This window comes from Maylandia zebra, linkage group LG7 (assembly GCF_041146795.1).
Source record: "Maylandia zebra isolate NMK-2024a linkage group LG7, Mzebra_GT3a, whole genome shotgun sequence".
NCBI lineage: Eukaryota > Metazoa > Chordata > Actinopteri > Cichliformes > Cichlidae > Maylandia > Maylandia zebra.
In genome coordinates this window covers 62,593,298-62,615,672 of record NC_135173.1, presented here as the reverse complement: position 1 = coordinate 62,615,672, position 22,375 = coordinate 62,593,298, and the positions used below count along the sequence as shown (strand labels likewise).

The window sequence follows — 22,375 nt, the reverse complement described above, 5'->3', positions numbered from 1 at the left end:
ATACTAGACTGAAAGAAACTTTCAGTATTTGAGATGCTGCATACATTTGTTAACAAATACACAAAATACACATGGATAGTTACCTTAATAAAACACTATTTGCACAATAAGACTGGGATATATTTTTCAGAGTACTCCATTCCATGTCCACTACATTCTTTTGCCTCTGTTTGTCCATGTGGTGTATGTGATAGGACTGTGTTGATCCTGCAACATCATATTAATGTTGCTGCAGGACTACAATTGCACCTGAGCCATCTTGTATGCCATGTATGCTGGCTGTGGTGGGTAAAGATGACGGTGATCAAGAGGCAGCTCCTTGCATTGTAAAGTGACTCATTGTGAATTCTCATCTCTACTCTTTAGAAAGAAGTGAAAGAAAATGTCCAAAAGAAAAATGAGGTTAATCTACAAATTCTATTTGGGGCTTTCTCGTGAGCATGATTGGGAGATCTTGAGTATTTAGAAGATCTTTGGTTACAATGGTGACTGACTTCTCTGCAGCTTCTTGATTACATGTATAAAAGAAAAAGTGCAAAATTGTAAATTATATATTTGTGAAATATTGAAGAGCAAAAGCAGGACTATTCAAAAAGCTTTATTTGCCAAGATCAATGAAAACAGAATGTGTATAATAATATTAAAAATACAAGTTAGTTCTTTATACTTAGGACTGCACTTTTCTGGACCACAGACCTGTGATGTTGTTTCTGAAATCTGTTGGAGCCACTCTGGAGCAAAGTGTACTAAAATGCCAGAAAAGAACTATCCTCCTTTTCTTCCTTAAAATATGAACATCATTAATGTTTCTGATTTTGTAATTCTCCAAAGGTTGATTCTGTTCATCTGGACGAAGCGTTTTTGGTGGGAGAAACGTTTCGTCACTCATCCAAGTGACTTCTTCAGTCTCAGCTGACTGCAGGTTTCCCCAATTTTATAAACAGTACATTTGCATAATGACTGAAACTAGCACCACCGAAGGAAATGCATCTCCCACTGAAAACACTAGGTCCAGATGAACAGAATCAACTTTTGGGGAATGTTTCTGATTGTTTGACCCAAAACAGTATACCACACATCAATAATATTATTTGAAGATTTGATCTGGATTAATTATCTGACTGAATATAAGCAAAATAAAATATTACAGTCTTAAAACTGTAATTTGTCTAAATTCACAGATGGATTACAGGCATATCATCAGAGTTTTCTCTAGTGGCGTCCTTCACTGTAAACATGAGATTGTAATAGTTGGTAATAGTGTTAAAAGTCATTGTGTGTTTTGAGATTACATCTGTTTACAATTCTAATCTGTAAAAATACTGAAGTAAAAACACAATGACGTAAAATTTCTGGAAAATGGTGAAGCCGGTCTGGATTCTCTGAAGCTCTGCAGATAGGCTAGATCCCAGAGTGGTGGGAGATCATCAGCCCTTAGTATCAATGTAGATTCAGTTCAGTGCTGTGTCCAGCAAATATTGCAGCTCCATCTTGTGAGTGTGCTTGTTTCCAGTGGCTGGAGCTGCTGCAGCCTCGCGACCAGCATAGCTACACACACACACACACACACACACATTAAAAAAAAAAGAACAATACTGCCAATAACAATCACCTTTAACCTGGTTTACAGGTTTTTCTTTTTTTGTTTACAGATGCCTTTTCCTCTTTTTGGGAGTAAATTAAACACAAAATATGAGTGAAGAACAGTGGAATGAGGCTGTGAGTTTATTCAACATTTAAAAGTCACAACATTAAACGTCTGCTGTGTGTTTGTGTACTGACATGGCCTCTAAATGATGTATGAGTTCTCACTCCTGTTTACTATAATATCACTGCTCATGATGCAATTCAATGTGTCCTGCAGGATGGCTGTAGCTTAAGTGGTAGGGTGATCCATTTACCAGTCAAAATGTCAGGGGATCAAACCCTGGATCCTCCTGTCCATGTGCCCAAGTATAATGATAGTGTGTGTGAATGTTTTTTTTTTTTAAAGCATTCGATAAATGTGCAAATAAATAAAAACTGATGACCATGAAGACAAAGACAGGTGACTATCAGTGAGCAGCAGTGTGCTACAAAAGAGTGACGGTCAGAAGGAGTTGCACGGTGTCTTTGTAGCACTAGATAAAGCATATAAGTGCCAAGAGGAAATGTGATACTGTACTACAAAGTCAGGAATAGCAGAGAAATATGTGAGGCAAGTGCAGGACATGCAAGACAGTGGTGAGGTGTGTGGTAGAAGATGCAGATGGGTTCATGGTGGGACTGAGATTACATCAGGGATTGGCACTGAGCGCCTTCCTTTTTGTATTGGTCTTGGACAGGTTGACAGATGAGGTCAGGCTGTGTCTACTATGATGTTTGACATTATAGCCTGTAGTGAAAGTAGGCATCAGGGAAACGAGGGTCTGCAGAGGTATGCACTGGGGAGAAGAAGGTACATGAAGAATACATGTGTGTGAATTAGAAAGAGACAAGTGTAACAGTGAAGGTGGATGAGTTTAAATATCTGGGGTAAACCATCCAAAGCAAGACTGGTGAAGATAGGAGTGCACGTGGGGTGCAGTGAGTGGAGGCAAGTGTCAGGGGTGATGTATGACAGAAGGATAGCAGTAAGAATGAAAGGAAATGTAGATGGCAGACAGACCTGCTAAGTTTTATAGTTGGGTGGCACTAAAAAAACAAAAACAAAAGGCAGAGTTGAACAGGATTAGAAATGATTATATCAGAGGGGCGATAAATCAGGTATGATATGTGACAGAAGAATGGCAGCACAAATGAAAGGGAAGTTTTACAAGACTAGTAAGACCTGTTATGATGTATGGTTTGGGAAAACCAAAAAGACCAGAATGGACTCGATTAGATATATCAGAGGGACAGTTTAGATTGAGGGTTTAAAGACATAGTTAGTGAGACAAGCATGGTGGTTTAGACATGTGGAGACGAACAATAGTGAACATATTGGTAAATGGACTGGTATACTGCCCTGTCTTCAGGTGTACAGTCAGCTAAAGTCAAACTTACCAGATGGGGCGTGTGTGACCGATGGTGGTGCTGATGCGGGGCTTGACATAGTCATAGTAGCCGTGGTTTTTGTGCTCTTCTTGACACCAAACCAAATCTGCATTTGGATAGTGATCAGCCTCTTCTTTCACCAGATCAAAGGGGAATGGTGACAGCTGCCAAAAAAAGAAAGATGCCACAATGTGGTTGGAATGAACAGTCAAGTTTCTGCTACTTTTGGTGTGGAAGTCTGTGCGGTGTTGCCTAACAAGGTGCTGTGATTGACTTAAGGCAGACAAATACTGCACACTATAAGGCCATGCCACCATTGTTTTACCTGTACAGCAGTGAAGTATGTGAAGTGTGAAATTGCCTTGACATTAGACTAAACGAGTCACTCCACAGTCTCAGATTCAGTTTCAGCTTTTTACAGACTTACACAACAGTTTTACCAAAACACTGATTACCTGCTCGATGCGTACAACAGCAATAGCTTCGTCCATGCCTCTGTTCTTGCGTTCCCGGGTCAGTTCATAGTAAATCTTGCCGGTGCAGAAAATTAGTCTCTTCACCTTCTCAGGGTTGGTGGCTGTATGCCCATTATCTGGGATTAGACGCCTGAAATGTGTGCCTGCATGACAGAATTCATAAAAACAGAAAATAACCAAATATTTTAAAAGTTCTTGTGCACTTTTCTGATCTGTACTCACCTGGAAGCATATCATCAAAGCTGGACTTAACCTCAGGGTGGCGCAACAGCGACTTTGGAGTTAGTACTATGAGCTGCGATTAAAGACAGAGCATAGAACATGTTCATAATTTCAATTGACTCTTATCTTGCATGTTTTGGTATATATGTCTTACGGGCTTCCTGAAAGGCAGCAGGATCTGTCTGCGGAGAACGTGGAAGTAGTTTGCAGGAGTAGAGCAGTTCACAACAATCCAGTTACAGTCATAAAGCTGATGCATGGCAAAGTCTTCAGACAGTTTCTGCCAACATACAATGAAGTAAAAAAACAAACAGAAATTACAATACAACATACAAAATTTTACGTGGAAGATTAAAAAAGATAAGAAAAGTTTAGTCAACCTGATGACAAAAATGTACACAATACAATTATTTAATTCAAAAATTCAAAAGAACAGAATTATTTGTTCCAATTATTTAATTTGTTTAGGTACTAAGGTAAATTAATCAAATAAAAAATATGACTCTGACAAAGACAGAAGAGAACGGAAAATTACTAATGAGTCCAAAGAAAAACAGAAAGATACTTTTAATTGTGGCAAAATACGAATCCAACCTGCACTGCATGTTCCACTCTGTCCTTAACATACGTAGTTACTGTGATGCCACCCATTGTTTTTGCTGTTGAAGCCTCTAGCTGAACTAAGTTTTTTAAAACCAGATGGGCTGATTAAGGACTGATATAACTGAGAAACATATCAACCATGACACAGGCTTACACTAAAGCATGCTCAAAATGCACAAAATGAAGATAATGTTGTATGTTTACTTAGGTCATAGATTCCCTAGATAGACAGATTGTTTTTGGCTGTAGAGTTCCCCCTGCTGGCCATTAAAAAGAATGCTGATTTAACTTCTGAAATTCCTTCTCTTTTCAGACTTGAAAATCATTTACTTGACAGACTATGATTCCTTAATGACATTCTGACACAAACTCACAGGGAATACATCTGGGTCATCATTGCACATCTGTAGAAATCTTTCAGGGCGTGCAGATGAGTGCTCTGGACCCTGTGATGAAAACGAAATGGAAGCAGTACAAATTTGATGCAGTTTTCTTTCCTGTAGTGTATTTAAGGTTTGTTTATATGTGATATTGCAGATCTCAAGTTTATTAGTAACACATAAGGCACTATGTATCCATATATGTCCTTTCATTTGCATCAAAATAATTTTACTACCATGGACAGAATAAACATTTTGTTCCAGTACAACACAGTACCCCACAGTTTCACACAGAGACATAAGTGATTTGTGCTCTGACAGTGCAACCCCGTAGAATAGTATTAAAAATATAACATTTCGTAAAATCAAGAAGACATCGATACAAGGCAGGCGTTGCATTATAAGGTGGTAATACAATCCCAAACTCTGATGGTGAGACAAATCAAATTGAGATACATGTGGAATGTGGTAGATTAAATTCTTACCATTCCCTCCATGCCATGAGGAAGCAACAACACTATGCCATTCTGTCTGACCCACTTGGCCTGTCCCGAGCTGATAAACTGATCGATGATGCACTGGGCTGTATTGTGAAAGTCTCCAAACTGGGCCTCCCATAGAACCAGTGCATTGGGACTGGCCATAGCAAAGCCTAATTCAAAACCTGCACATGGGAGAGAAGAATGAAACGGAAGCCTTGATGTTGAAACATGCCAGCAAATTGAAAAGTGACACTTCAACTGTGAAATACTGTACTTCAGGTACTGTGGGAGAGAGCGAGGTAGGCAAAGAATCATGCAAAACGCACTAGATTTTGGTACTTTAGAAGCCTTTATTGTGTTTATGTTACCTACCCAGCACTGCATATTCAGATAGAGAGCTGTTACACACAGTGTAAGGAGCTTGATCAGGGGAGATATAATTCATTGGGATGCACATCCTTTTGTCAGTATTTTGGTCATGAAGAACATGGTGTCGATGGCTGTGAAATATAACCAGAAAAAAATGAGTGGTATGACTGAGTTTGTCCTTTTTTTTTTTTTAAATTCAGAGATAAGATGCAGGTGAAGAAATTAATACAAGCACAGGTCAAAGAGATTTAGATGCAATCACCTCTTGATATTTTATTCTTAGGAAGTTGGCTACATAAATATGTACATAGATAGTACATCTATTTCTTACCTGAACGTGCCCCTCTCCACATCCTGACCACTGAGACGCACATGGATTCCCTCCTTGAGCAGAGAGCCAAAGGCCATATACTCCCCTAGAGCCCAGTCACACAGTCGCTGGCTCACCATATTTGCACGTCCCTTTAGGATACGACTCAACCCTACAACATGAACACCAATGCAGAAAATCCAGGTCTAAAACAGCTTGAAAGTACATTCAGTGGATCTTCATTTTTGTCACAAGAGACGTGAGGGCACCTCCATGTATAGCAAAATCCTGCACTGGGACAGATGCAGCAATGTTGCCAATGTGGCTGAGCGCTTGCTCGCTGATGCCAGTCGAAGGACAGGTCATACTTCTAGGCTGACCCTCCAGTGTGAAAAAGCCTAAATACACAGACACACAAAAGCATTAAAAGCAAGAGGCATGCATGGGATGCCCTTCTTGCCCAAGATTCAAAAATATTCTGTGTATTCAGTTGTATTCATTGTATTCTGTCTTAATTTATTGTGTTTGATGTTAATTTCTTGACAAAATAGGGGGTTAAAAAAACAACACACAGAAATGGTTTAGCTTCATTAACAACATGTAGTCATACCGGGCCAGGGTGAATCTAGCCAGTGCTTGATGTGTAGGATCTTTTCATCTTTGGAGCGAGTATAAGCTTCCTCACAGATTTTGTCATAACTGGCTACTTCCTCCTGCAAGAGATCAATGCAAGTTGGGCATCTAATGAGAAAATTTAGTCTTTCTTTTTATCTTCATTGTGATTTTTAATCTAGTAACTGATAGCAACAGTATAAGTAAAATACTGGTGGCAGCCTCCTAGTAGACACACCTATGGTAATTACAAAATCCTAAGTGACTTCCTTCTCGAGTTTTAGCATTCACAAGATTTTCAGAAAACTTGAGGTTAGCTCTCTTGAATGGCTCTCTAAAATTCACACTTTAACACTCAACCTGCTGAGAAGGTCCATTACGTCATATAGACTGGAGTTGACTGTCAGTGACAGCTGTCCACATGAGAAATCTGTGTGTTACTTGATCAGTCTCAAAGAATTAGCTGAGCTTTTTCATTTGGTATAAAATCCTGACAATGATCATCATCTTCGGACTGAGTAAGCTCAAGCTAAATGTGTGATAGAGTTTAAAACTGCAGCCAAAAATCAAATCCACTTGGAGGTCAGAAGAAGTTATATTGTGTCTTTGTCTACAATTTGCATGCTTCATAACCATCTACAGCACAGGTGTGCAGGTAGCTTTACCTCATATTCTTGAGTTGTGACGACTCCTTCATCAATGAGTTTTTCAACAAATTTCTGCAGGACTCCTTTCTGCTTCTTGATGCGCTTGTACATCAGCGGCTGTGTGAACATGGGCTCATCTATCTCATTATGTCCGTTCCGTCTGTAACACACCTGAGTGAAGAGGCAAATGTTTATGTTTGTTTTTCTGATCACCTATTTGACCCTGTATGCTGTATGAAAATTTAGTATGTCAGTACTGACTGGCACACTTGTTGGCACAGTGCAGTAAAGTGACAGTCCATTTAAATGACAACAGCTGATCCCACCATCTATCATTTTAATTAGTCTTTTGACTCTATTATTTTTTCTTCTACTGGCTCATTTCACATCCACACAGTATTGTTAAAGTCTAAGATAACTGGAAGATAAGTGAAGCAAATAGACGTAGCTTCTTTTAGCAACCAACTAATCCTTGAGATAGCAACAGGTATTCTAGCCTTTTCTGAACGCACCCTGAGAATGAATATTTCATTCTCCACAATTTCATTGTACATGTACAATGATAATAAAGGGCTATTCTATTCTATTCTATTCTATTCTATTCTATTCTATTCTATTCTATTCTATTCTATTCTATTTTTTGTTGCCATTAGGGTATCATCATGCTTCACCTGACTGTAAACTACTACTACCCATTATTCTAAACTCCTCACTTTTAAAGTTTTTACCTTGATTTAGTTCATTTGTGTGTGTGTGTGTCTGTGTTTTTCTAGACTGCTTCTAACAAATGATCCTTTATTGGATTAATCAAAAATTGGACTGAATTGAATTAAACCGTCATGTTTCTAAGGTCAGATGGGCCTTAATGCCCTTTTTAGATGTTGGAAACATGCTTACTCCTACTTTATGCTTTGTTCACAGATTTACTTTCATTATTTCGGGTTATAGTTAGTAAAAGTGTTTCCTGTTTTCAAAGTATTTTTTCTTAAATAACAGCAGTTTCAGTCAGGGTCATTTTACTTGGTGGTTAACAAAAAGTTATAATAACGAGCATTTTTACCAGGTCTACAACGACATCTTTATGGAATGTGTTCCTCCATTCAGCTGCAACTTTGCACACATACATCACAGCCTCTGGATTATCTCCGTTAACGTGAAAGATGGGTGCATTGACCACTCGAGCTACATCGGTTGGGTACGGAGATGAACGAGCCACCCTGGGGTCTGTCGTAAAACCAATCTATGTGGGCAAGAGTAACACACATGTATATTAAAACCAGTTACAGTTATGACACTGTGCTCATTTTAACTACTGGAACTGCAATTCTAGCAATTCACACGCAGTGTTAAATACACAGTATTATGGTCAATTCAAAAGTACTTTTAGTGTATATTCAATAATCCATACTCCAGAAGCCTAGTTTTATCTGGGGAAAACTAATTCAGTTACAAAACCATTATTATTATTATAACCATTAAGTGATCTATTTGTTAAAATACCTGTCCATACCATAAACTTGATAACTGCTGAAAGAATTTTAAACGTAACAAACTGAATCGAACAGTCCATACCTGGTTGTTGACCACCACGTGTATTGTACCATGTGTGGTGTAGGATGGCAGGTCAGACAGGTGGAATGTCTCATACACTATACCCTGACCTGCAAATGCAGCATCGCCATGAAGGAGAATAGACATCACCTGCAAAATGATTCACCAAAATGCAAACATATTGGAAAACATCCACGGAGACATTGTCTTCTGTTTATATGGTAAAGAAAAAAATTCAACATACTCTCTTTCCCTCAGTGTCCCCACAGTAGAACTGCTCAGCTTTGGTCTTTCCCTGCACCACTGGATCAACGGCCTCCAAGTGGGAAGGGTTTGCCACGAGAGACAATGTCATGTACTTGTCACTGACCCGGTTCATCCTCCTGTGATACATCCCCAAGTGATATTTCACATCGCCAGAACCCTGAGAGCACAAAGTCAGATGCTGAACCTTTCATCTTTATTTATTTTTATTAATAACATATGTGCACATGTGCTATTCAATAGACGGCCTACACAATTTTAATATTGCAGGTGGAGCTAATGTTAACCTGAATTTAATAACCCAACATAATAATCTGCTACTTTTATTGATCTATAAAAACATAGTAATATCGCACTTAATGTAATAAATTTATATTTTAGGAAGGTGCTATTTTAGGAAGTCCCCCGCCTTGGTATTCCCCCGGACAAGCTGGAGGAGGTGGCTGGGGAGAGGGAGGTCTGGACCTCTTTGCTTAGGCTGCTACCCCCGCGACCCGACCTCGGATAAGCGGATGAAGATGGATGGATGGATGGAAGGAAGGTGCTGTGCCACTGCATGTTCCCCTTTTAGATATACCTCTGCATTCTGCAGCCATCAGTCTACAGTTGAATTAATATGCTAGAGTTAAATACATATGGCAGGTCACATATTTTAATAATTGCATGGCATACTGACATTGGCTTTTTAGCTTGTTCTTAACAGCTAACCTAACCAACGTACTTGTGTAAGCCATAATTGCAGTGAATGAGAACTGCTGAAAAGCTGAACGGGTGTCTTACTTTGTTTTTTTTCTCAGGTTTTGATTTGATTTGATTCCACTTTTGTTTGATTTTGATTACATAACATTTTCTTAATAACAGCTATCGTTCACCTCTCACCTCTGGGTTTAGTTAGTACCACCTCTTTGCTGTCTCTGTGTGACAGATGGGGAGCACTACTAATTTGTACCCCACTTTTAACTGGACCCCATCATAGTTACTATTGATACCTTCTGGTTGGAAAAAAGAGGCTTTCTCAGCTAAAGAGTGTCAATCATTTTTAAAGTTATTCATGTGCCTAAACACATTTTCCAAACATCAGTTGTTATCATTAACACAAGCACTGTCATAGTTATATTTTTTGTGTAAATCTGTTTCATTGCTCTTGACTAAATCTAACTAAATAATGTTCAAACCTCATCCGCAGCCTCTAACTTAGAGTCAAACTGACAAAAGATTTGCTCCAGCTCCTTCCGGATCACATTTGCCAGCACATTCAGTCTGCCTCTGAAGACACATAAGAGGAATAAAAACACTTCAATAAAGATACAGTAATTCTACCTTTGTAACACATTTCTGCACATTCCTAACAGAGATGCAACAGGTTTGAATTGGCTACCAGTGATGAGCTGAAGAGTTTAAATGAATTTGTGGCTCTTACTATTAGTGTAGACAATCACCTATATGAACAAAACAAGGAATGGAACGACAAGTCTCAGCCTTCCTCTGGCTGTAGTTCCCGTCCCGATTCTGCCCTTTGGTTCTCCCTGCCTTCCACTTCCAGCACAGCACTTAAAGCTCCTCTGTTCGCCATTCTGAGGGGCCAATGCAGCTCAGTCAGGCTATACTAGCACCTGAGGAATAGCAGCTGAGAACCAAGTTGAAGCTGTCTTTTTTGTGGTCAGTCTGGTCATTTTGTACTTGAACTTGCCCAGTATGACCAAAAGACAATACCAACCAGTAAGAGTGGGGATCATTTGTGTAAACTGCTGAGGATGAAAAAAATTTCAGAAGCTTGTAGACAGTTTTAGTTCAGCTCTGGTGTTGGTGCATGGGGCCTTTCTTTCTCAATATGTGGACATGGTACACTACATCCTTGTACTCTGCGTTTAACACCTGCTGAAAGAACTATGATGTAGGTAGCTGCAAGCTGCTAACTGTCGAGTTACACAACATTGCCAAAAGTATTTGCTTGTCTGCCTTCACAACTTTATGAACTTGAGTGAAATCATATTCTTAATCCACAGGTCAAAGGAGCTTGCAAAGAAAAGCGTCTGGACTTCTTTAAGTTACTTGAAGACGTTTCACCTCTCATCCGAGAAGCTTCTTCAGTTCTAAGGTCAAATGGTGGAGAGTCCCAGATATAAACCTAGTGGGAGTAACCCCCCACAGAGGGACAAAAGGACCCCCTGATGATCCTCTAATCGCCTGAGCCAAGGTGTGAAACTGGGTGTGGGTCCCAATCAGCCAGAGTTTCGGGTGAGTTCATTGTGAAACCTGGCCCCACCTTATCATGCGACCAAACAGCCACTTCACAAGCGCATGGCACAACACAGAAGAGCCACCTCCACAGGACAAGACTCAGCAGTCCATCTGCATCTTAAGGATAAAGGACACTCTTTCGAGGATGCCAATGTTCACATTTTGGACAGAGAGGACAGATGGTTTGAAAGAGGAGTGAAAGAAGCCATCTATGTCCACTGTGAGCGACCATCTTTGAACAGAGGCGGGGGTTTACGACACCAACTCTCTGCCATCTATAATCCAGTTTTGAGATCCCTTCCCAGACGCCTTAACGCCCACTCACATCCTGGGCCATCTGACCTCAGGAATTCGCATGATAAGGTGGGGCCAGGTTTCACAATGAACACACCCGAAACTCTGGCTGATTGGGACCCACACCCAGTTTCACACCTTGGCTCAGGCGATTAGAGGATCATCAGGGGGTCCTTTTGTCCCTCTGTGGGGGGTTACTCCCACTAGGTTTATATCTGGGACTCTCCACCATTTGACCTTAGAACTGAAGAAGCTTCTCGGATGAGAGGTGAAACGTCTTCAAGCAACTTAAAGAAGTCCAGACGCTTTTCTTTGCAAGCTCCTTTGACTACGATGACCTGGATGACTGAGAACCTTCACAGACCTTAATCCACAGGGTTTAATATGATGTCTACCCACCCTTTGCAGTCACACTATATTTTTTAAGGTCAGACACTGACTGTGCACGAAAAGGCCTGGTTTGCATTCATTCCAAAGGTGTTCTATTAAGTTAAGGTCAGTACTCTGTGCAGGCCAGTCCCCACCAAAGTTCTTCCGCACCAAACCCGCTCTCCATGTCTTTATGGAACTTACTTTGCCCAGTGGTATGGAGTCATTTTGAAGCAGGAAGGGGGCACCTTCAAACTATTCCCACAAAGCATGAAATTGTACAAAATATCTTAGTATGCTGAAGCATTAAGATTTCCATTTACTGGAAGTGGCCGAGCCCGCCAAAAAAAAACAAAAAAACAACCTTCCTCCATGAAACTTTACACTTGGAACAATGCAGTCTGGCAAATTTTGTTCTCTTGGCAACTGACAAAACCACGCTTATCCATTGGATTGCCAGATGGAGAAGCTTGATTCGTCACTTCAGTGAACAGGTTGTGTGCTTTACACCACTGCATTGTTGGGTATTTTACTTGTAAAACCACTCTGACCTATGTATGTAGGGGAGCGTTATCCATGGGATAAACAAGCCTTTTCTTTTTATCTGAGGGTGTGACTGGGTCTGGAGTGCTTGGAAAAATTATCTGAATTTCTCTGATAAACCTGCTTCAGCAGGGATGACAATGCTGTTCCATTTGTTATTCTGTTTCTCCCTGGTTGATTTCTGACCTTCTTTCTTGTGCATTTAAGAGCTTTCTTTGCGTGTGTGTTTCCTTTCTTTCCGTTCTGCCTAAGAGGGAATGTGTTCTGCCTGGTGTTGCACAGTCCTGATTACCCCAAGAGTCTAGATTACCCACACTAAAAAACAAGATCAATCAAACCCTCAAGGAACTCAGAACCAGACCCTGCAAGAATTTAGAAGAGGAACTTGCAACACTTCCACCTTACTGCATTTTAGAGGTATTGCACTGGAATTTTGTTGTTGCCCATCTTCTACCCCTCCTATACTTCTAACACCATCTCCAACAAAAAAGGCCTCAGAGTTTTATATTGGCACACCTTTGCAAATCTCTGCTTTAGTACTGTATCACCCTAAAAGAGCACTTTGCTCTCAGACTGCTGGTTTATTTGTGATTCCTTGGGTACTCAAAAGTAGAATGGGAGGCAGAGCCTTGAGCTTTCAGGGCTCTCTTCTGTGGAATAAGCTCAGAGTTTGGACTTGGGCGACAGACACCCTCTCTACTTTTAGGCTTAAAACTTTCCTTTTTAACACAGCATAAAATTTGGGCTGGATCTTCCCTTAGTTACCCTGCAATAGGAAGAGATTTCTTCCTGTTAAAAGGAAGTTTTTCCCTATCACTGTTGCCAACATGTTTACTCATAGAGGGTCATCTGATTGTTGGGGTTTTCTCTAGTTCATCTCTATTACTGTTGGGTCTTTATCTTACAATATAAAGTGCCTTGAGGCAGCTGTTTTTGTGATTTTTTGCTACATAAATAAAATTGAATTGAATTAGAACTGAATTTGCTGGTCATCGATATGCAAAAGGTAAAATTCATAGCCATGGCACCTGTGTGGCATTCCCATGATTACACTCTCCACTCCACTCTGACTGGACTTGTCAATGATGGTCTTCAGGGCTGGAATGAGCGACTCACAACCTTCCAGGCCAAAGCGCTTCTCTGAAGACCACTTCCTTTGGAGAAATTCCTCAAACCTGCAAAAAGTTGGTTGTGGTGTTTCACACTGTGGCTCGGAACTTTACACTTCCATCAGACTGAGAAAGGCCTTTTAAACTTTTAGTTATTTGTTGAGGCGTACTAAGAAAGTGAAGCACCACAGACACACCTGGTTGACTGGATCATTCTGGCCAGTAGGGTCCTCTTCTCCTCCAGAGTGCACTGCATGACTCCTGGAGTCTCAAACTTCTGTCTGATCCATTGGCACTGTTCCATGTCATTAATAAACATAAACTCTACACCGATGTGTTGACAGTAAGCTCTCTAAGAGACAAAAAAAAGTTACGTTTGTATTAGTTTGGATAAAAAAGAGGTTCCTGTTACAACTTTTCTTGGCTGTGTGTATCTGCTGATATATGGGTATCTAAATCAGCATCTATATGGGTATCTATACCACAAAGACATTGGAAATCAAACAAGTTGGATCATCACATTCTGTGTTTAAAAAATAAGCATTTATATATATGATCCTTACCTCAAGGCGGTATATGATCTCTCTGAGAGGCAGAGCACTTTCATTCCCACCAATGAAGGTGGTAGTGGGAAGCCGGAACACCTTATCTAAGTCACTTTCAGCCAGCCCATAAATGCCTGCAGTGTAAACAATGAAATAAAAAATCTTTCTTTCAGCCCATCATCGCACAATACATGTAGGCTGTGAAATTGATAGGACAAAACCAAATGGCAACTTCTAGAATAGAAAAATGAGGCAGACAAACAATGGTACAGTCGACAGAAAACGTATGTATCGTGTTAGTGTTTCTGACATTTTAGGTGTTTAGGTGAGTGAAATTGTTATTAGCCTGTTACTTAGAACTGTGTATGTAGAAGATGCATCTGTACAGTTTGTAAACGCAGCTTCCTAACCAAGCCTTCCACCCTCTGGCCCAAATGTAACACTTTTGGCTTCAAAAGACCAACAATGCGACAGCTAAAACACTAAGGTAGAAGACTCTGCATGAAGAGTTGTTAGTTAAACAACAGCTACACATAACTTTTAGTGATCTTATTAGTTTGGGTAATTTTTTAATTGTTTCACTTTGTTCTATCAATTTTGTATGTATGTGGGTTTTCTTTACATCTTATGTCTTATAAAGTACACAGCATTTTGAATTGCCTAACTCAAAGGTTCAGGGTAAAGCCACTTTTCACGCCTTTAAATTGCTTTTTATCTCTGGCATTTTGACTATTATAACAAAATGAATTAAATTCATTCACAAAGAAACATCAATGGTTTGCAATCTTTTTTATTAAGTGGCTATAATAATTTTTCTTTGACTGAAAAATGCTTAAGTAAGTTTTGCAAAGATTTTTATCTTTACCCTGTGTGAATCCATATGAACTTAAACCCCTGTCTATAATATTTGCATTGAGCTGTACAGGGATTTGATTTGATTTAAAAATGACTGACATATCATATGTCCTTACAACCTGACCTGAACACAAGATGATTCTATTATTTCCCATTATGCAGTTCTCTTGACATAATCTCACAAGCAGCGAAAGCAGTTTGATCTTTGTGGATTAAACTGGTCAAGTCTTCCTTTAAGGAACATTTTAGCTTAAAATCTCAAATCTCTCTTTCTATCCTTTAATTCATCAGGGGCCAAAGCTCTTTTACAGCAGCTGCAGCATCAAATCTCAGCTGATTACATTCTCAAAATGACAGAGCTTTCTTTCTCAAAACCCCGAGGCTCTGAATTAACTCGCCAAACAAGGTCAGGCAAATCACCCCTTAATATCAGCATCCATGGTTTAAACTCCTGAACCATGGTCATTATGTAATATTAACTTTTCATTTAGCTTGGTTTTATGGGTCTGTAATTTCCTAATAACTTGCCTGGAAAGAAACAGATAACCTGTCATAAATACATAACTCTGTTATTTTTTTAATGCTTTTTTCCCCTCCTTCTTTTTTAAAGCTCCAAGCTATAGTCACAGAAACCACACATAATGAGAAGCAATGTACTTAAAGCTGAAGGTAGGTTAAGTTTACTGGTCAAATGGTGCGCCAATGTAGTGAAGAGACACGGTCTAAGACGTCAGAGTGGCTTGTGTTTATCTAAGCATGCAATGTCCTCGTCACACCAAACCGTGATAAGACAAAACTAGATAGACAAGGGGCAGGGCAACTTGTTGTATCTATGTCTTTTTGTGCATCTCTGTCAGCAAATTAGTACAGAGTACTCTGCTTATCATGGGGGATTATTAATTCAATACATCCCAGTCAGCGTGTTACATAGGAGATCTTTAGACTTTTCTGCCTTTCTGAACTACCTCGCACATAAAAACCTAGCCTTGTTTTCTTTGATGATGTAACATAATCAAGTAGTTTCTGCCTGTAATCTAATCATAGTAACATTTTATTGAAGCACACTTAGATAAGCCTGTAAAAGTCCTGCTTGACCTCATTGGGCACTGAGCAAAGGTTGTCAGGAGCCAACAAGCACACCTTCTTTCATGGGTGACTTGCTGCAAGACAGTTATTATTAGTTATAGTTAGTTATAATATCAAAGAAGTATGTTTTATGGCAAATGCACATGCACTGACACTCATGTTTTTTCTCTGACAGACACACACACACAAAGCGTGGGCCTGTGATAGTAAATAAAAGAGGAGGGAGGCTAAAAGATAAGAAAGCAGGGTTGTCACATTGATAAAGAAAACTGAAAGGGTAAATGGGTCGGTGAAGGTACATAAGGAGTGGATCAGTGATAAAAGAGCAGTGGGACAATTAAAGGTATCAAATATATCATGACAAAAAGGATCAAAGTATAAAAATAACAGGAAAAGAAAAGCCAGCGGAAAAAAGAGAAAATGAATAAACATGCAACAGGATTATTGTTCTCACCGACGTTCTGGAAACCAATAGTACAGGGGGCATCGTCAAAGTCTACACAACTGATGTCCAGGGGATCCAGCTTGGCTATGTGATGCCCTCTTACCTACACAGAAGGGAATATGGCTCAATGCATCGATTATTGATACTGAAAGTGTCCATTACTGTTTTTGGTGCACTGGGAAAATTGCAATTATAATGGTTATATGTCAGCTATTTCATTTACTGATTTTTTTTTTGTATTTCTATGTGTATTCTTCCCCATTTATTTATTAATTATTTTTATTCTTAACATAAATAACTACATAAATAAATCTGTTTATAAATAAAACATTAATAATACTGTAAATTGAAAAGACACAGACAAAAAGTACTGAACACATGAAGAAAGGGAGGTGCAAAAAGGCATGGAAAGTCATGACACCAGCGGAAATGAATCAATAATTAGAACGTTTCTTGAAGATGTTTTACGTCTCATCCGAGATTCTTCTTCAGTTCTAAGATCAACTGGTGGAGAGTCCCAGATTTTAAGCCCTAGAGTCCCCCAAGAGGGTCATGGACCCCTTATTGATCCTCTACCTAATCACACAGACTAAGGTGTAAAAACGGGTGTAGGTCACAATCAGCCAAAGCTTCGGGTGAACCCACTGTGAAACCCTATCATGTGATTTCCTCAGGTGAAATGGCCCAGAATGTGAGTGGGCGTTAAGGCGTCTGGGAAGGGATCTCAACAATGGATTATAGATGGCAGTTGTTCAGTTGTTCATGGCAGTTGGCCTCTGTTCAAAGATGGTCGCTCACAGTGGACATAGATGGCTTCTTTCACGATGTGAACATTGGTGTCCTCAAAAGAGTGACCTGTCCTTTAGATGCAGATGAACACCCAAGTCTTGTCCCATCGAGGTGGCTCTTCTGTGTTGTGCCATGTGTTTTTGGCTGTTTGGTCTCTCTGATGTAGAGGTCTGAGCAAACCTCACTACACTGTACAGCATATAATATGTTGTTAAGCTTGTGTTTAGGAGTTTGTCTTTGGGATGAACCCGTTTTTGTCTGAGTGTGTGGCTGGGTCTGAAGTACACTGGGATGTCGTGCTTGGAGATGATTCTCCTGAGTTTCTCTGAAAAACCTGCTACATAGGGGATGACAATATTGTTGTGTTTGTCTTTCTGATCCTCCCTAGTTGGTGTCTTCTTTTCTGTGCATTTTTGCTGACTTGATGAAAACCCATTTAGGATAACCACATGTTTTAAGAGCTTCCCTTACATGTGTTTGTTCCCTCTTTTTCCCTTCAGGCTTAGAGGGAACATTTTCAAGTAGTAAATATATTTCAGTTCAATACTTTTCCTTGTGTCATTTCTCACTAATACACAGTTTATGGGTCTATGGTTTCTTTTATTTGTATGTGTGGACTGGATGGATTATTATTGACATCTGGTAAGAATATCATGCCAATAGCACCTTTAAAAATATTGACACAAACGTACACAGGTCCTGTACGTACGTTTGTGTCATTTTAAAACACAACAGCTCCCCATTCTGATGAGTTTCTAACACAATTTCCAAAGGCAGAAACTGTCTCTTTATATCCCATTATCAACTCAGACTTGCATGAACAATGGTCCAATAATGCATAATGCATTGGTGTAGTCTTGGACTATTTGAGGGTTCTTAATAATGGAAACTAAGCATTCAATTTACAGATGAATCTGAGGTCACAACATTGCCAATTCGGGATGTAAGGCTGAAATTATGTCCACAATCAGTCATCTAAATTTTTGAAAAATCAAATACCATTTATTCCTCATTTGGTGGTGATAGCTGCTCTTGGTCAGTTTTCACGTTCACCTTGAATTTTTTAGAGTAAGGTTTTATAAACAGCAACTTAATTATTGACCATGGCATTGAACACCTGCCTCGCACTTTCCACAATCTACTAAAGAAAATATTGTGCAGTAGTTAATGGCAAAAGGAACTAAAGTAGAATTACTTTTAGTGTACCGTGTCAGAGTAAAACACCAGACTGAAAGTTGTTAATCTTTTGTTTTTTCCTTTATGAATAAACTGAAAAGGCTTACTTTAATTTTGCTTCCTTATCATTTCACTGCAGATTATAGCAGAGAACTGGTGATATATGTGAAGTGGGTTTTACTATCTTTGCATTTTGTAACACAGTCTGTGTCACTTCCAGAAACTAAAATGAAAAAAAAAAACCCCTAACTCTACAATAATGAGAGACAAAACATTTTCTGTGTGGTTGCAGTTAACCTGGTATGCTCGAATAAGTGAGTGTACGGCTAGATGATCCTCCACCAGCTTCTCCACACTGGGTTGAGTCCCCACCAGTGCCTGGGCACTGGACAGTCTTTCTGAAGTCCTACTGAGGTGTGGTGGGCCCTGATAGGCTGCACCAGGCGGAGCCCCAGCACTGGCATTACGGAAAAACACATCCCAGGACTGCATAGAGAAAGAAAGAGACAGTTTACTCAGCAATATGCTAACTAGTCACATGAATTAATAGCCTGTCACCAACGTAGTTAGGTTAAACAGTGATTACTAAGCAAGACTCAAGTCAAGTCACTGTTATCGGGAGCATTTGCCATAACTGGCAATGAGGCAAGATTTACAAAAATCAGTGTAGGTAAAATGAAAACACATAACTTTTTGAAGGCAGTTTACTCACACTCCTGTAGAGATTAAGAATGAATTGTACCCCAAGTTAATATCCGTGTGAGGGCAGGAGAGTGACTACTTCTTGCAATTTAGTGTGAGTCATTACATTACGAGCTTTTCACCATGTACTTAGTGCAAAGCGTACAGTGATTCTCCCAGGCTGACTACGGGAATCCACATTTTAATTTATCAATGTAAGCATTTTGGTTGCTGCTATACTTTTATTTTGGAGGAGAGTCAGAGAGGAAAGCAAGGGTACGGTACCATGTCTACCAAACAAGTTGAGAAACTATGGTTCCACCCACACATATCTGCTTATTAGTGTTAAGTAACTACAACTGTACTCACCTCAATGGAAGCACAAACTTCTGGATAATCTGTACCTTACTGCAGGACCAAATTAGATGCAGTAAGGCCTAGGAGCCAGCTATTGGCTACAACTACATCACACTTGACTTTCAACTGACAAGATGAGTTATAAAACAAAATCTCAGACTGTGCAGTTTTTATAACGGGGGAAACTATCAATAGACACCAAAATTGTTTTCTGGACTGGACAATAAACATTTTTAATGTTCGGCTGGCCACTTAACCATGGAATTCTATGTGAACTGACTAATTTATGCAGGCAACTTCAAGTTGCCACTCCAGGAACTACAGTTTTTTGCATTTCATCATGTAGACTGGTGTCATAGTGCACACTCTGTGTGATGTCTAAGTGAGAATAGTGCAGGTAGTTGTCTATTGCATTTACACTGAGTGTGTCATGTATCCTTTACACTCTATTCAGGCAGCTCCATCACCTAAATTCCAGGATTTCCACTAATAATGTGTCTTCAGTGGATTGTCACTGTGCAACATGTCAAGAAGTACAGGTGTGGACAATTTTGTGTCTTGACGATCATGTGTGAAAATTTTGTATTTTCAAGTTTTAGTAAAATTGTCAACTTTCTTTCTTTACATGTGTATTTAGTGGTCGTTATTTATGTACTTATTTATTATTATTTTCCATTTTTCGACCTCCCCTCCAGCCACCACCAACATCCCAATTTATTTTCAAAATCTGTTTCTGTTTATCTTTTTAAATTTCATCATAAATTTCTGCTCCTTTATACAAATTTAAACACTGTGTCATAGTCACCTTTTCAGTTATGGGTTAATCACCATCATACTTTGGTCCCATGCCAGGCAACCTAATACCTGTCTGTAACTGATGGAGGTGGAGTTATTTTTCACTGTTATGTATTAGGTCATCTCTGCCGACCAAGACACTTGGTTGGTTTTACATGCAGTTTCATATTTTAAACATATATAATTGACAACGACATCAAACACAGAATTAAATTCATCTGTACCTTGTGTACACTCTTTGGATTCTCCAGCCATGTGTAGTACATCTCCTCCACATAGTTAGAGCTAGTGCCATTAAGAAAGGGTTCACTAGCTAGAGGTGTGTTCAGGTGCCTTGCGGGCTGAGATGTCCTTAAGCCCTGTTTAACTGCCAACGGTACAGGCTTTGATAGGCTCTGGGCCATTTGTACAGCCGTTAAAGGCCAAAGCCTTACAACCGTAGTCCTTAAGCGGTGCATAGCAGCAGATGAGTCACAGTTCTGCAGGACCACTCTCCTGGACAAGGAGATCCTCCAGGCTAATCAGCAGCTGCCCGTCTTCAAATCCATCTGGCTTGCTGAAATGGAGAGATTGGCTTATCTGCAGACACTGCCCCTTTTCTTCTCTCAACTGTCCAATGGATCCTGCAGATTCCAAATATAGATTTTGTAATTGAGCAAACCCAATAAGGCTAATATTAAATATATTTTAGTGGAAAAACACAAGGTAGGGCCAAAAAATTTTTTATTCAGTTTCTCAGTACTTGTATGTGAATGAAGTGCTAGTTGTAAATTCAGGTATGCATTTTGCCATATGTAGCTGCAGAGATTACTTAAAAATTCTGAAAATGTGATATGTACCATAGGCAGCATATGGACTAAGGCCTCAATTATTTCAGAAAAGACTGGGGAAGGAGTCCAAGACTACCATTACATGCTAAAGAAGCAGAGGGTTGCTAACAAGCACAGAAAAGTGGCTAACAATTTGTGATTTCCTTACCCCTAAATCTTGGTCAATATTTAAAAGGTGAACAACAAGAAGTACTTTTGCAACCAGGCCCCTGCTCACCATTAATGAAAAATGCAGGTTTAGGGGGGATCTCTAGAGGCAAGATGTGCCCCATGTTTATACGGCCTATGACTTAGTTATAAGGTTTAAGACTCAGCATTTAGCTATTATATTCAAGCCTTAGATTTAGTTATGGTTTTCAGTATTATGTTATACAATATAGGGACACTATTCACACACTATATGCACATACCCCTATTAAATGTAGGCCTAACTCTAACGGCTGCAAAATGTTGCAGTTTATTTCAGCAAGCAACAAAGCATGTCAAAAATAATAGCTTTCACTTTTAAAGACACCTTAGTAGTTCCTAAAACCTGGACTTTAATCTTTAGCAGATTTTACTGAAAAAGAGAATGTATGGCTTTTGGTGTATTCCTAGTCATTACTTTTTAGCATTTTATGGCAATCTAATTGAATGTTTCTGTGAGCACAAGTTAAGCAGTAAGACAACACAGGGGAATTTAGTTACGAAAACCCAGAAAAATAACACTGGCGCGGGTTAACAACACATCTAACGGGTCTTTCCAGGAAAAAAAGTAAAATTAAGTTCACTGAGGGAGGCATAAAGCCTAAACACAGACAACAAGCCTCGTAACCTTAAAATCTGCATTCAGTAAATACAATCCCAAACACAAAGCAAGAACACTTCAAAAACCGTACTATCACTATGAAGCATTAATCAGGTTCAAAGTAAAGTTTCCCGTTAAATAAAGCTTTTAGGATAACACTTCATTTGTATCGAGTTTGTTACCTTTTCCACCGTCTCGTAGGTGCTTTTGACGCCTTCCCCGGAGGCTCCCGTGTTGTAAATGAGTGAAAGTCATTGGTCCTGTCGTAGACTAAAGTCTGTGCGCGCGCGTGTGTGTCGCGCGCGAGCGCTGTCTCGTTCCTGGTGCTGAAAAGCGTCCTGATAGTGAACTCTTTACAAATACTTGTTTAAGCAAGCAACAAAGAAAACGTTTTCGTTCTTTGGTGTTCTCGGCCTTGCTGAACGCAGGGTTAGTTTTGTCTGTTCAACTCAAATGATATGCATGTTTAAAATGCGCCTAATGTGGGCAGAGATGTAATGAATGGATAACTACATCTCGAATGTAGTCACATTTAAACAAAA

General features: G+C 39.6%; 1 protein-coding gene across 3 annotated transcripts; it reads right to left on the bottom strand.

Annotated features, from left to right (window-relative positions):
• Nucleotides 1–582: 582 nt before the first annotated feature.
• On the bottom strand, nucleotides 583–22,352 carry ogdhb (oxoglutarate dehydrogenase b). 3 transcript variants are annotated; one of them, XM_076886861.1, is made up of 24 exons: nucleotides 22,016–22,352; nucleotides 20,441–20,839; nucleotides 18,681–18,869; nucleotides 16,428–16,521; nucleotides 14,051–14,166; nucleotides 13,685–13,839; nucleotides 13,407–13,553; nucleotides 10,107–10,197; nucleotides 8,912–9,091; nucleotides 8,689–8,817; nucleotides 8,177–8,356; nucleotides 7,135–7,287; nucleotides 6,468–6,570; nucleotides 6,127–6,255; nucleotides 5,879–6,029; nucleotides 5,551–5,678; nucleotides 5,182–5,360; nucleotides 4,691–4,762; nucleotides 3,868–3,993; nucleotides 3,714–3,786; nucleotides 3,471–3,634; nucleotides 3,025–3,179; nucleotides 2,648–2,673; nucleotides 1,467–1,548 (listed from the first exon to the last, which is right to left on the bottom strand). In XM_076886861.1, exons 2-23 carry the CDS (start codon nucleotides 20,672–20,674, stop codon nucleotides 2,658–2,660), a joined length of 2,964 nt encoding a protein of 987 aa, XP_076742976.1. In that variant the 5' UTR covers nucleotides 20,675–20,839; nucleotides 22,016–22,352; the 3' UTR covers nucleotides 1,467–1,548; nucleotides 2,648–2,657. The 3 variants fall into 3 exon arrangements, with proteins under 3 accessions (XP_004569447.3, XP_076742977.1, XP_076742976.1); XM_004569390.4 differs by lacking the exon at nucleotides 2,648–2,673 and having other exon boundaries at nucleotides 583–1,548; nucleotides 22,016–22,349; XM_076886862.1 differs by lacking the exons at nucleotides 2,648–2,673; nucleotides 10,107–10,197; nucleotides 13,685–13,839; ... (3 more) ...; nucleotides 20,441–20,839; nucleotides 22,016–22,352 and having other exon boundaries at nucleotides 583–1,548; nucleotides 13,407–13,490.
• Between the last annotated feature and the right edge of the window lie 23 nt (nucleotides 22,353–22,375).

Excerpts from the sequence above, each read along its gene's own strand:
- ogdhb (XM_004569390.4), bottom strand. The coding sequence starts at position 20,674 with ATGCACCGCTTAAGGACTACGGTTGTAAGGCTTTGGCCTTTAACGGCT. Across the intron at positions 14,167-16,427 it reads TATTGGTTTCCAGAACGTCG|GCATTTATGGGCTGGCTGAA; the intron begins GTGAGAACAATA and ends TTTACACTGCAG. Across the intron at positions 8,818-8,911 it reads GGGACACTGAGGGAAAGAGA|GTGATGTCTATTCTCCTTCA; the intron begins GTATGTTGAATT and ends ATCATTTTGCAG.